This window comes from Phyllopteryx taeniolatus, chromosome 7, assembly GCF_024500385.1.
Source record: "Phyllopteryx taeniolatus isolate TA_2022b chromosome 7, UOR_Ptae_1.2, whole genome shotgun sequence".
Classification (NCBI taxonomy): Eukaryota; Metazoa; Chordata; class Actinopteri; order Syngnathiformes; family Syngnathidae; genus Phyllopteryx; species Phyllopteryx taeniolatus.
This window is the reverse complement of record NC_084508.1, coordinates 20,696,781-20,709,211: the sequence shown is the minus strand read 5'-3', so window position 1 is coordinate 20,709,211 and position 12,431 is coordinate 20,696,781. Positions and strand designations below refer to the sequence as shown.

Genomic DNA, 12,431 nt, shown 5'->3' with positions numbered 1-12,431 from the left:
CTTCTATCCTGATGCCTACACACACACACACACACACACACGCGCACAAACCTGCAGTGAACAGAGCAGCTGCAGTTTCTCAGGGCTGGGGGCACAGAACAGCTCTCTCATTCAGCGCCACTCTGCACACTTTTGGCTGTTTCTGGCGGCCTGTCTTCCACTGAGTGTCATGTCTCTGCCAGCACGCTTCACACTGCTCATCTGAAGTTCAGTGGGACAGCGTGGCTCCTCAGAGATGCGAGGACGCTGCTGGAAGGCTAGCTGATTAATAAAGAACAAAAAAGAAGGGGACATGAGTTGTGATGTACAGTATGTCCTTTTTATTGTTCTGTTTTCAGGAATACCGGGAATTTGAAAGCTTTACATGTTGCCAAGATGCCTTCTGAGATTGCATACAGATAGTGAAGGACAGCTTTTTAAATTGGCAAATTAAATCACAACAAATAAAATGGGAAAAAGTGATATAATTAGATCTAATGGAATACTATACAATCTAACTTTCCCCCCCCCACGATGGCCATTATTTCACAACTTACAACCCCAATTCCAAGGAAGTTGGGACGTTGTGTTAAACAAATAAAAACAGAATACAATGATTTGCAAATCATGTTCAACCTCTATTAATTGAATACACTACAAAGACAAGATATTTGATGTTCAAACTGATAAACTTTATTGTTTACAGCAAATAATCATTAACTTAGAATTTTACGGCTGCAACACGTTCCAAAAAAGCTGGGACAGGCTCATGTTTACCACTGTGGCACCCACCTGTTCCCAATTAGCCTGTTCACCTGTTGGATGTTCCAAAGAGGTGTTTGATGAGCATTCCTCTTTTTTGCCACATATCCCAGTTTTTTTTGGAATGTGTTGCAGCCATTAAATTCTAAGTTAATGATTATTTGATAAAAACAATCAAGTTTATCAGTTTGAACATTAAATATCTTGTCTTTGTAGTGTATTCAATTAAATATAGGTTGAACATGATTTGCAAATCATTGTTTTCTGTTTTTATTTATGTTTAACACAACATCCCAACTTCATTGGAATTGGGGTTGTACATAACCCTGCTTGTGGCGAAAGAAAATGTAAAATGCATGGACAGTGACGTGTTTGTATGTTATATTATTATTATATAATATAATTATTATTTTATTATTACATATTCATGTCTTGTATTTGCATTTACACGTTTTAGAGCACTCTCATCTTATAATTCCTTCCCAGTCTAAAAAAGGCCCCAGACCAGTTTTTCAAGTCCTAAGAAAGCCTGGGCAGGTTTAATCAATGTCAACTTGCTGTATTTGTCTTCGGGTGCTTTTACAGGGGGGGGTGGCGGCAATGCTTGCAGAAGATGTTTGTGTATTGATGGCTTTAAAGCCATGACTTTACATAAGAAAACATGTTAAGAAATTGTACTTAACAATTCTCATTTCGCACAAGATAAGGTCCCATTGCTAGTATACTAGTTTAAATTACATCAACCGTCACTCCTGATTTTGAAGGCAGCAACACATAAAGGCTAAAAGTCAGACAAAAAAATCGAACATCCTACTGGATGGAAATTGTGCAGCCAAGAGAAATGCTAAAAAATGCAGAAAATACTCTGTTCGGAATAAATGTATACAATTTTGTGGATAATATTAGAAATTAGGTTTCAACACGTAAAATGATCACAGGGAACGTGATTATAACATTGTTGCCATACATTTGCCATTTTAATTCATGTTTTATTGTTCTCTTATTATTATTAGGATTAATTTATTAATGATTAATTGTGTGTGTGTTCCGGTTGTTGTCTTCCCCACTGTCTCATACACACCTGCTCCTGAGAGCATCTTCACCACCTGTGCCTCGTTCACCCTAATTACCCCTTGCATTTAACCTCGTGTCTCATTCTTTCTAGTCGCCAGTTCATTGTACCTTGTCGTCGCATTCCTTGTTTCCACGTCACAGACTCACAGTAAGACTAGACCCTGTTCCGATTATCGACCTCGCTTTTTGCCTCACATTTTTGGATACTGTTGCCTTTTTCGGATTGCCTGCCTGTGTACCGACCTCTGCCCGTATATGAAACCTCTCTTTTTTTAAACTGTCCATTTGTTTTGGAGTCGTACATTTTTGGGTCCTATCCTCTGTTCCGTTCATGACAAAGACTCCGCATTTTAATTCAACAGACTGCTTAGGTGCTGGTATTTTGGTTAGCAACATGGTTCAAATGGGCTATGCAGTTAACTTTTAAATGTCCTTGTGTAAACAATAGCACCTATGAACTGAGATAGCAGCAGTTGCTGCCTGTTTTTATCCTTTGGGGATAAAGGCGCTTATGTTGAGTGTATTACGCAACCAGGGATTAATTGAGAGTGAGACCTGGTGTCCATTATAGTGGACGCCGCAGTTTTAGGCAATGTGGTATTTATTTTTTTTACCTCATTTCACAAGTAAGCATGTCACCTCAAGCAGATGCTTGGGGGTATCTTTGAATTAAGTCCGTTCATGTTAACAATTTCTCCGTGGAGTGTTAAAGCTGATCTTGGCATTTTGCATGTTGCAGAGTTCACAATGCTTCATGCCACAGCGTTGTATTTATTTTTTTGCAATTTATCAAATTTGAATCCATTTAATTGTGGTTAACATATACACAAAAATGTATAGTAATATACAATATTATTATAAATATACTGTATATTTGAACAAATACACATGGACAAAAATGTTCGTAACCCTCTGTTAATGAAAGGAAACACCCACAGTGGTCACAGAAATAATTTGAATTTGACAGAACTAATAATAAATAAACATTTCAAGAAAATTATAAACGAAAATCAGACATTGATTTTGAATTGTGGTTCAACAGAATTATTTAAAAAAACAAACTCAGGAAACAGGCCTGGACAAAAATGATGTGACCCTTAATGTTTTGTTGCACAACCTTTTGAGCTAATCACTGCAACGAAACGATTTATGTAACTTTCAATGAGACTTATGCACTTCTCAGCAGGTAATTTGGCCCACTCTGGAGCAAACTGCTCCAGTTGTCTAAGATTTGAAGGGTGCTTTCTCCCGCAACATGTTTCAGCTCCTTCCACAGATGTTCAGTAGGATTTAGATTGGGGCTCAAATAAGGGCACTTCAGTATTGTCCAATCTTTTACTCTTAGCCATTCTTGTTTTTTTTTAGCTGTGTGTTTTGGGTCATTATCTTGTTGCAAGACCCATGACCTGCGAATGAGACCAAGCTTTCTAACACTGGGCAGCACATTTCTCTCTAGAATACCTTGATAGTCTTCAGTTTCATTGTCCCCCGCACAGATTTAAGACACCCTGTGCCAGATGCAGCATGGATACCCCAGAGCATAACAGAGCCTCCTCCATGTTTCACAGTAGGGACAGTCCTCTTTTCTTGGTATGCTTCATTTTTGCGTCTGTGAACATAGAGCTAATGTGCCTCGCCAAAAGGTTCCAGTTTTGTCTCGTCTGTCCATAGGACATTCTCACAAAAGCTTTGTGGCTTGTCAACATGCAGTTTGACAAATTCCAGTCTCGCTTTTTTATGATTTCTTTTCAACAGTGGTGTCCTCCTTGGTCGTCTCCCATGAAGTCCAGTTTGGCTCAAACGACGACAGATGGTGTGATCTGACACTGATATACAGTGGGTATGGAAAGTTTTCAGACCCCCTTAAATTTTTCACTCTTTGTTAACATGCAAAATCATTTAAGTTGATTTTTTTCCCTCATTAATGTACACACAGCACCCCATATTGACAGAAAAAACCCATAATATTTTTGCTGATTTATTAAAAAGGAAAAACTGAAATATCACACAGCCATAAGTATTCAGACCCTTTGCTCAGTATTTAGTAGAAGCACCCTTTTGAGCTAAAACAGCCATGAGTCAAATTATTTTCAATCTCTTCTAGGGGTACCATCATTTTTGTCCAGGCCAGTTTCATGAGATTTTATTTTTTTTAAGAATTCTGTTGAACCACAATTCAAAAGCAATGACTGATTTTCATTTTCTTTTATTTATTTCTGTTACCACTGTGGGGTTTTCTTTCATGAACAGAGGGGTACAAACAATTTTGTCCATGTGTGTAAATGCCTGATTTGCTCAGTAAAGAACTGAGCACGATATGAGGAATTTAGGTAGTCTTCTTGATCCCTCGGTCCAAAAAGGCAAGTGAATATGTTCTTGTAGTTGCACTGTTTTTTTTCTCATGAGGAAATGAAACTGAAACACGGAAAACCAACAAATCAGTTAATTTAGAGCCGAGATCCATTCCAGTGGATAGTCTTATCATTGGTATTGAAACGCTACGTTTGGTCTTGTACTTTGTGCTTATAATTCAGCACTTCCTAGATGTATGAGGGATCCATGTGAGCTGAAAGAAAATAATAGATGAAGTGAAAACTTTTTCTTTAAGTTTCAGTTGCTGTCAGTGGGAGAAAAAAGGAGGACGGGAAGTGGAGATAGAGGAGGAAGGTGGTGGTGGATGTGACTGGGCGTCCATATAAGGTCAAATGCGGCCCTGGCGAGGGCACCAGAGGAAAACATGCTCACTTGGAGCTTACGTAAACACAGCAGCTCACAAAAGTCCACCCTCCCTTAAGCCCGGTCCAGGAAAAAATGTGGAATTTGAAAAGGGAGTGAGTTGGTAAATTCTTAAACTCACTTCTTCAAGAGGCTTGTTCGGAAAAGTAATACCGAGATTGGGAGTCGACCAGCGCATGGATCAATCAAAATGACCATCACACACCCCACTTGCCCCTCGTCCCTCGCTCTGTACAATCCGACTACGTCTAATAGCATCACTCAACATTTTTTTTTACCACAGTTTTGCTCAAAGTAGCTTGGACTGTGTCCATGACAGTGGAGCTATGGTTTGATTTGACTCATTTTATTTTGAATGAGAATGAATGAATGAATCTCAAATGAGATGATCCAAACATTGACTCTCAAATAGGGTTGGGCATCATTTGAATTTGAGCGATTCCAGTTCCTTATTTCGATTCCGGTTCCAAACGATTCTCGATTCCACTATTTTAGGGGGCTGGGTCAAAAACGTTTTCATAAAGGGTGTCCAAATTATGAACATCTATTTTCTTAGCAGCCCGCAGCATAGACTAAAATGAACATTTGACTCTGGGTTCTTTATAACCAGTATCAATATCAAACCTATGAACTAAAAGGCAGTGTGGGTGGAACTAACCCAATTGACTTAATATTCATTAATTAATGTTGCTAAAAGTTAAATATAGCATTGTTAAAATCGTTGTTTGGGACTGTTTTATCACATCAAATGGTTTATATGTGCAAGTTTTAACTTGACTTCCTGTTTTAAGCTTGTAGCCTTTTATTTTGAAGGGTACGCACCGGAACTCAGCATTTTGGCACGGAAAGTAACCTCACACGGCACTGGTGATTTTTTTTTTTAATGGATGGAACCAAATGCTATCCATCCATCCATTTTCCGAGCCGCTTCTCCTCACTAGGGTCGCGGGCGTGCTGGAGCCTATCCCAGCTATCATCGGGCAGGAGGCGGGGTACACCCTGAACTGGTTGCCAGCCAATCGCAGGGCACAGAGAAACAAACAACCATTCGCACTCACAGTCATGCCTACGGGCAATTTAGAGTCTCCAATTAATGCATGTTTTTGGGATGTGGGAGGAAACCGGAGTGCCCGGAGAAAACTTTAAACAGTCAAGCTGCATTTGGCCGGGAATCGGACCCGGGCCTCCCGCGTGGCAGGCGAGAATTCTACCACTGAAACACCAATGCTTACCAAATGCTATAAAACGTTTATTCCTTTCCTTACCCACCGATGAGGCACAAGGTTAGTGTTTGTGATACTGTGAGATGTTTGTGTGGATTTTGTCCCAATTCATTGTGATGTAAAGTTGCTACGGTCAAGTTTTAGCTCAATGTTCAGCTATTTTTTCTGTCATCGGCTCTTACGTTTGGTTTTAAAATAAACGCTAAAAACCATCAATGCAAAAGTGCAACCAACCGTTTACCTTGTTAGCTGTCTCAATGTTGGCACAGACGTATTTTATTGTTTCACTCACCCAATTGACTGACAGTTGACTTAATTGAAGATCCGGGCGGTGTAGGTTGAGGCTGGGAGTGGGAAGGAGCCCGTCAGACGCTACACATCGTGAAAGCCTCCTTTGCACAATATTTTCTTATTCCAAGTGTTGCACTGAGTCAACTGGTCATTCATTTTCACAAAGTTAAGACACACTTTTGTTTGCCGCCGTTGGGCACAAGCATGTTTTCGTGCGTGCTCTTCTTCGTTGGTTTTCGCCGCTTCTTCGGGGTCAGCGGACTAGGCATCGAAACTGGGAACCGAAATTACTATTAGTCCCGGTTCCAATCCATTCTCGCTGCCCAACCCTACTCTCAAATCAGTTTCTATGAGTTCCATATTCACTTTGTGCTTGGAAAGTCATCCTTGTCAGTATGAGGCGAAGCGATTAAGAAAATGGACGGATGGAAAACACCAAGTGTGTTAGTGGAAGCCAGTAAAGCAATTAAAAAATGTGCTTTGTTTGTCAGGAGACATCTACGATGTTTGTGCCATCTGTCTGGACGAGTACGAAGAAGCAGACAAACTCCGGGTCCTACCATGTTCTCATGGTGAGTCCAGTCTCCATGTACACTCTCTGGACACATAAGCTGAAGGATTTCAACACTTTAAGCACTTTTGGCACTGAATAGTGTAGTTTGATCATCTGTGTTGAATACACTACAAAGACAAGATATTTAATGTTCAAACTGATAAACTTTGTTTTTAGCAAATAATCATTAACTTAGAATTTTATGGCTGCAACACGTTCCAAAAAAGCTGGGACAGGTCGCAAAAAAGACTGAGAAAGTTGAGGAATGCTCATCAAACACCCCACAGGAGAACAGGCTAATTGGGAACAGGTGGGTGCCATGGTTGGGTGTAAAAGGAGCGTCCCTGAATTGCTCACTCATTCACAAGCAAAGATGGGGCGAGGTTCACCTCTTTGTGCACAAGTGGGTGAGAAAATAGTCGAATAGGTTAAGGACAATGTTCCTCAATGTACAATTGCAAGGAATTTAGGGATTTCATCATCTACGGTCCATAATATCATCAAAAGGTTCAGAGAATCTGGAGAAATCACTGCATGTAAGCGGCAAGCCTGAAAACCAACATTAAATGCCCGTGACCTTCGATCCCTCAGGCGGCACTGCATCAAAAAGCGACATCAATGTGTAAAGGATATCACCACATGGGCTCAGGAACACTTCAGAAACCAATGTCAGTAAATACAGTTTGCCGCTACATCCGTAAGTGCAACTTGAAACTCTACTAAGTTTCTAAGCCATTTATCAACAACACCCAGAAACGCCGCCGGCTTCTCTGGGCCCGAGCTCATCTAAGATAGACTGATGCAAAGTGGAAAAGTGTTCTGTGGTCCGACGAGTCCACATTTCAAATTGTTTTGGGAAATTGTGGACGTTTTGTCCTCCGCGCGAAAGAGGAAAAGAACCACCCGGACTGTTATGGACGCAAAGTTCAAAAGCCAGCATCAGTGATGGTATTGAGCTGTGTTAGTGCCAATGGCATGAGTAACTTACACATCTGTGAAGGCACCATTAATGCTGAAAGGTACATACAGGTTTTGGAGAAACATATGCTGCCATCCAAGCAATGTCTTTTTCATGGACGCCCCTGCTTATTTCAGCAAGACAATGCCAAACCACATTCTGCACGTTACAACAGTGTGGCTTCGTAGTAAGAGTGTGAGTACTAGACTGGCCTGCCTGCAGTCCAGACCTGTCTCCCAGTGAAAATGTTTGGCGCCTAATGAAGCGTAAAATACGACAACAGAGACCCCGGCTGAAGCTGTACATCAAGCAAGAATGGGAAAGAATTCCACCTACAAAGCTTCAATAATTAGTGTCCTCAGTTCCCAAACGTTTATTGAATGTTGTTAAAGGAAAAGGTGATGTAACACAGTGGTAAACATGACCCTGTCCCAGCTTTTTTGGAACGTGTTGCAGCCATAAAATTCTAAGTTAATGATTGTTTGCTAAAAACAATAGTTTCTCAGTTGGAACATTAAATAATTTGTCTTTGTAGTTTATTCAATTAAATATAGGTTGAACATGATTTGCAAATCATTGTATTCTGTTTTACATTTATGTTTACCACAACGTCCCTACTTCATTGGAATTGGGGTTGTACATAGAATAACTACTTTTCCATAGATATCAATGACTAATTAATGACTTTACCTTTATTGAAGACTTAATGTCAGCTTTTATGAAGAATTCCAAGCAATAACAAGCTTTTCCCGGTCAAGTTGGAGCAACATTGGTGTAACAGTCTGTCAAAGGTAAGGCCTTCAAAATAAAAGTACCTCAGCTAAATGGTGGCTTATTTAGCAGTCGTGCTCAAACCATTTTGTTTGTGCAACAGCTAAATTGCACTGAAGCCCCCATGTAGCCAAAGAAGGCGTGGTAAAACTGTTTGATTATACTGCATGCTTTTATTTTGAAGGTCTGACTTTGGACAGGATATTACACCGATGCCTCCTTGTTTTTACATAATTTACGAAATGCCTCGGATATGGACGGATCGATACTGAGAAATGAATGGAGTGGCTGTAAAATCTGTGTCAAAAACCTTTGACAAAATAATTGTGGCAAACCAAATTGTACGAAAGCTAGGGCATACAAAAAAAACAGGTTGCACTGTACTATACTTTTGAGCACCCTGCTCTAGAGTACAGTTCGGTATGATTCCATTGGGAACACTTGTAAGGGTACCCTTGCACTTTTTGGCACTCTCTCTCAAGGCCTGTCACCAAGTAGTACAGTTCAGTTTGGTTCCGATCATTTGTGTTCCACTTGGGAATACTTTTAGGGAACCAAAATAACAGATCCGTACCACCTTTTTCGCACAGTCTCTTCCTCTCTTCAGGGTGAGGGTTATTTTCGACAAGTTGACGTCAATTTAAGTGTAGCTCATTCCCTTGGTTTTTGATGCAGTTCTAGTTAAGAACCACATTTAATGAGCATTTGTCCCCACAGCCTACCACAGCAAGTGCGTGGACCCCTGGCTGACCAAAACCAAGAAAACGTGTCCGGTGTGCAAGCAAAAGGTGGTCCCCTCGCAGGACGACTCCGACTCAGAGGAGAGCGGCGCCGAAGAGAACGACGAGGCGTCCGAAAGCACCCCGCTGCTGCGCTCGCTGGCCTCCACCAGCGCCCACTCCTTCGGCACCATGTCGGCGGCATCTCGCTCCGACCGCGGCCAGGAGTCTTCCTCTTCTGAGTACGAGGACGACGAGCTGGACGAAAGCAGCAACAGCGAGGAGGAGGTCAATGTGGAGACCGTGGTGGTCCAGATGCAGCGGTCGAGCCCTGAAGGCCACGATCACGACCTACTTCAAGCTTGACTCTTTGTTGGGAACCCCTCAAAAGATGCTGCTTACTTTAATATCCTCTCCCTGCATATTCAGATGTACATTTGATTGCAAGCTAGCGAATGAAGTGTTGAAGGAACCTGTGCTAGGACTACACATACCAACTGTATTGGAGTCGCTAATATAAGACACTCCTGAAAAACGAAGACAATGTCCAGAAGAGCAATGCGTAAATACACTCATCACCATATGTATAAACTGTGACACTCTCTCATCATTTTTTACTGTACATACACACTGAGGCTTCTTCAACTGCTATGCCGCTTCTTCTCCAGCCACGTTTTTTTAAGTACAGAGTGGAAAGAACACAGTATACAGAGCAGTTTCAGCCCATCACTGGAAAGTAAAACAGTAAGTCATGTTACAAGAAATAAGTCATTGTGTTGCAAGAATGAAGTTTTAATAATACCAACCAAAAAAAGTCATTTCATAGTCATGTTATGAGAAGAAAATTAGGGTGTACCACGACTCTCACCTAAAGTCAGCTGGGATAGGCTCCAGCTCACCTGCGATGCTAATGAAGACAGGCGCTATAGAAAAGGGAAAGAGGAAAAGAATAAATTGTTCACTTGAGGATTTGTGAAAAAAGACAGAACACTACAAAAATGTAGTCATAATATTAATAGAAAAGTTATTTGCGAATATAGGAGAAAAGTCTTTATTTTCAAGAAGCTTTATTGTGAGAAGATGGACTGGCGACCAGGTTGCATGACTTCAGATTTTGTAAGTCGACACTAAATTGAGTCGATTTCGACTCGACGCTGATCACGTTATTGTTTCAGTGCTGTAATTTTTATTTTTTTTAATCACAGGCAGAGGTAATGCTTTGCAATCACACTTGTCGACAAATTTGTCTTAAGATTTTTTTTTTTGCTGATTTTGGACAGTTTTGATGTGCTGAATCCAAATCAACTTTTTGAACTGTGGCCACGTTTTTGTTTACGTGTAGATATTTTCGCTTTAGAGGTTCAAATAAACGGAGGTTCATGCCCTGAATTCTGAGCAATGATGATGTAACACTCAATTAACAGGTACTTTTATCAATGTTTACAATTAAATTTGCAGTAGGCAAAGTTTGTAACATTTGATTAATAAACTTAACAACTTGGCATAAAAACATGACCTGCACAAGAGAAATGGATGTCATTTTTGGATTCAGTGATGCAAAATTAACCTAAATCAGTTGTAACACTCTGTAATCTATATTCACCGACCATAGTTCATACATGAAATTTATGCAGAACGTACCTGTTAAACACACGCGCATGGACCTGGGTAAAGCCCGCTATGCCATGATGGTATTTCCAGCCTGAGAATCAAATCCTCAAGCTTGCTGTGCTTGCCACTGGGACAGCCAGGTAATTGCACAACTTGGCCTAACTGTCCACCTTCTGAGGCCACCACAGCAGCGGGTTCTGCATGGTGGGAATTTGCAGTGTTTGAAAATCATGGACCTGTGTGTTGTGAAATATTTCCCTGCTCTCCTTCCACTTTTGATAGTCTTGTCTTTTTTTTTAACCCATCCACTCACTCCTGAAGGCAAAACAACCCCCAACATGATGCTGCCCCCTTGTACTTCAAAGTTCAGATGGTGTTCAAGCACAGACTTGCCAGCTTCCCTTTTTCCACCAAACATAACGATGCTCAGTTATGGCCAAACAGTTTTAATTTTAATTTCATCAGACTACAGGACATTTGTCCCAAAAATAAGGCATTTGGAAACTCTTAACTGGCTTACATTTCATTTGAAATAATGGCTGAGTGGCCTATCAGCCCACGAGCATACAGTACTCTGTTTCACCGACAGCTTTAGTATCATCACAAGGTCTTTTGCTTTCGTTCTTTACCTTTTGAAATGCACATTTCAGACTAAAGCACGTTCCTTTCTGGGACACAGAACCACTCTCTTTTCTGAGCGGTATGATCGCTGGAAATTCCCATGGGGTTTATTCTTGCATATAATTGTTTCAACAGAGGATCGTGGTAGCTTCAGGTATTTGAAAATTGCAACCTAGGTTGAACCAGACTTTTTGCAAGTTCACAATTCAATAATATACTGATATCTTTGCTGACTTCTTCTGACTTTCCTGTGTTACACAAAGCAACTTCAGATGTTCCTAGTTCAAATACCATCCACAAATGTAGCTGTATTTGTCAAGACCATAAACCAATCAGAACCTGGAGACAACAGCTGGGTTTCCCAAAATTGTTTAGACACATACTGTACATAAACTTCACAGATTTCAACTAATGAAATTGTCTATATAGTCTTTTACTTGGGTATGTAAACATCTGGTGTCAACTGTACATTTACAGTTCCAAAACAAATAAATGGCTGCTAACCAGTATACAAAGTGTGAGCGCGTTGACTGCACAGTTTGCTACACGAGAACAAACGAAACGGCAGGACAAAAACACTTCTCTGGTTGGAATAAATTTATTTTGATCGTCTGTAAACAAGGTGATAAATCAATATATGGCATTCTTGGTTTTATGCATAATTAATTCAATGCATTGACAAAGTGTATCCCAGATGCACGAAAACTAGTGAACAGAAATCAGCAAGGACAACAAACATTTGATGAGTACACAAGGCCTGAACAGTGGAGCTGAAGCAAGAGAAGAAACAAAGCCAATGAAGGGCAAGTTATGGGTGGGCAAAATTAATCTCTACATCATGGCACAAGAATACACTATCCAATAAACAGCAAATATTGGCTCCAAGCAACCCATCTCTTAATGAGTGTCACTACTTTATCAGTTGGATGTTACAGTTTAGGGACTGAGCGCAGTGCATGATAAAAGGCAACTCCAGTTTTAGTTGTCAACACAGAAAAATGATTTTCTTCAAATTGAGTGACGCTTCCGTGGGGAACAAGACACCAGATCCATGCTCACCACATTTCTATCAACACCAGAGCTTTTACTGTACTTGGTCCCATCTGGGGTAAAACTAAAGAACAGACTCCAGA

General features: G+C 40.6%; 1 protein-coding gene and 1 non-coding gene across 2 annotated transcripts; one reads left to right on the top strand and one right to left on the bottom strand.

Moving 5' to 3' along the window:
- The first annotated feature begins 1,862 nt into the window (after positions 1-1,862).
- Positions 1,863-10,581, top strand: LOC133480391 (E3 ubiquitin-protein ligase RNF13-like). Its single transcript, XM_061778307.1, has 5 exons — positions 1,863-1,963; positions 3,312-3,382; positions 3,571-3,651; positions 6,557-6,637; positions 9,065-10,581. Exons 2-5 carry the CDS (start codon positions 3,340-3,342, stop codon positions 9,430-9,432), a joined length of 573 nt encoding a protein of 190 aa, XP_061634291.1. The 5' UTR covers positions 1,863-1,963; positions 3,312-3,339; the 3' UTR covers positions 9,433-10,581.
- trnag-gcc (transfer RNA glycine (anticodon GCC)) lies at positions 5,708-5,779 on the bottom strand. Its single transcript has one exon. It is a non-coding gene; the product is annotated as a tRNA-Gly (tRNA).
- Positions 10,582-12,431: the final 1,850 nt, after the last annotated feature.

Coding starts and splice junctions, on each gene's coding strand:
- LOC133480391 (XM_061778307.1), top strand. CDS start 3,340: ATGGATACCCCAGAGCATAACAGAGCCTCCTCCATGTTTCACA. Junction 3,383..3,570: donor AGCCTCCTCCATGTTTCACA/GTAGGGACAGTC, acceptor TCTTTTCAACAG/TGGTGTCCTCCTTGGTCGTC. Junction 6,638..9,064: donor GGTCCTACCATGTTCTCATG/GTGAGTCCAGTC, acceptor TTGTCCCCACAG/CCTACCACAGCAAGTGCGTG.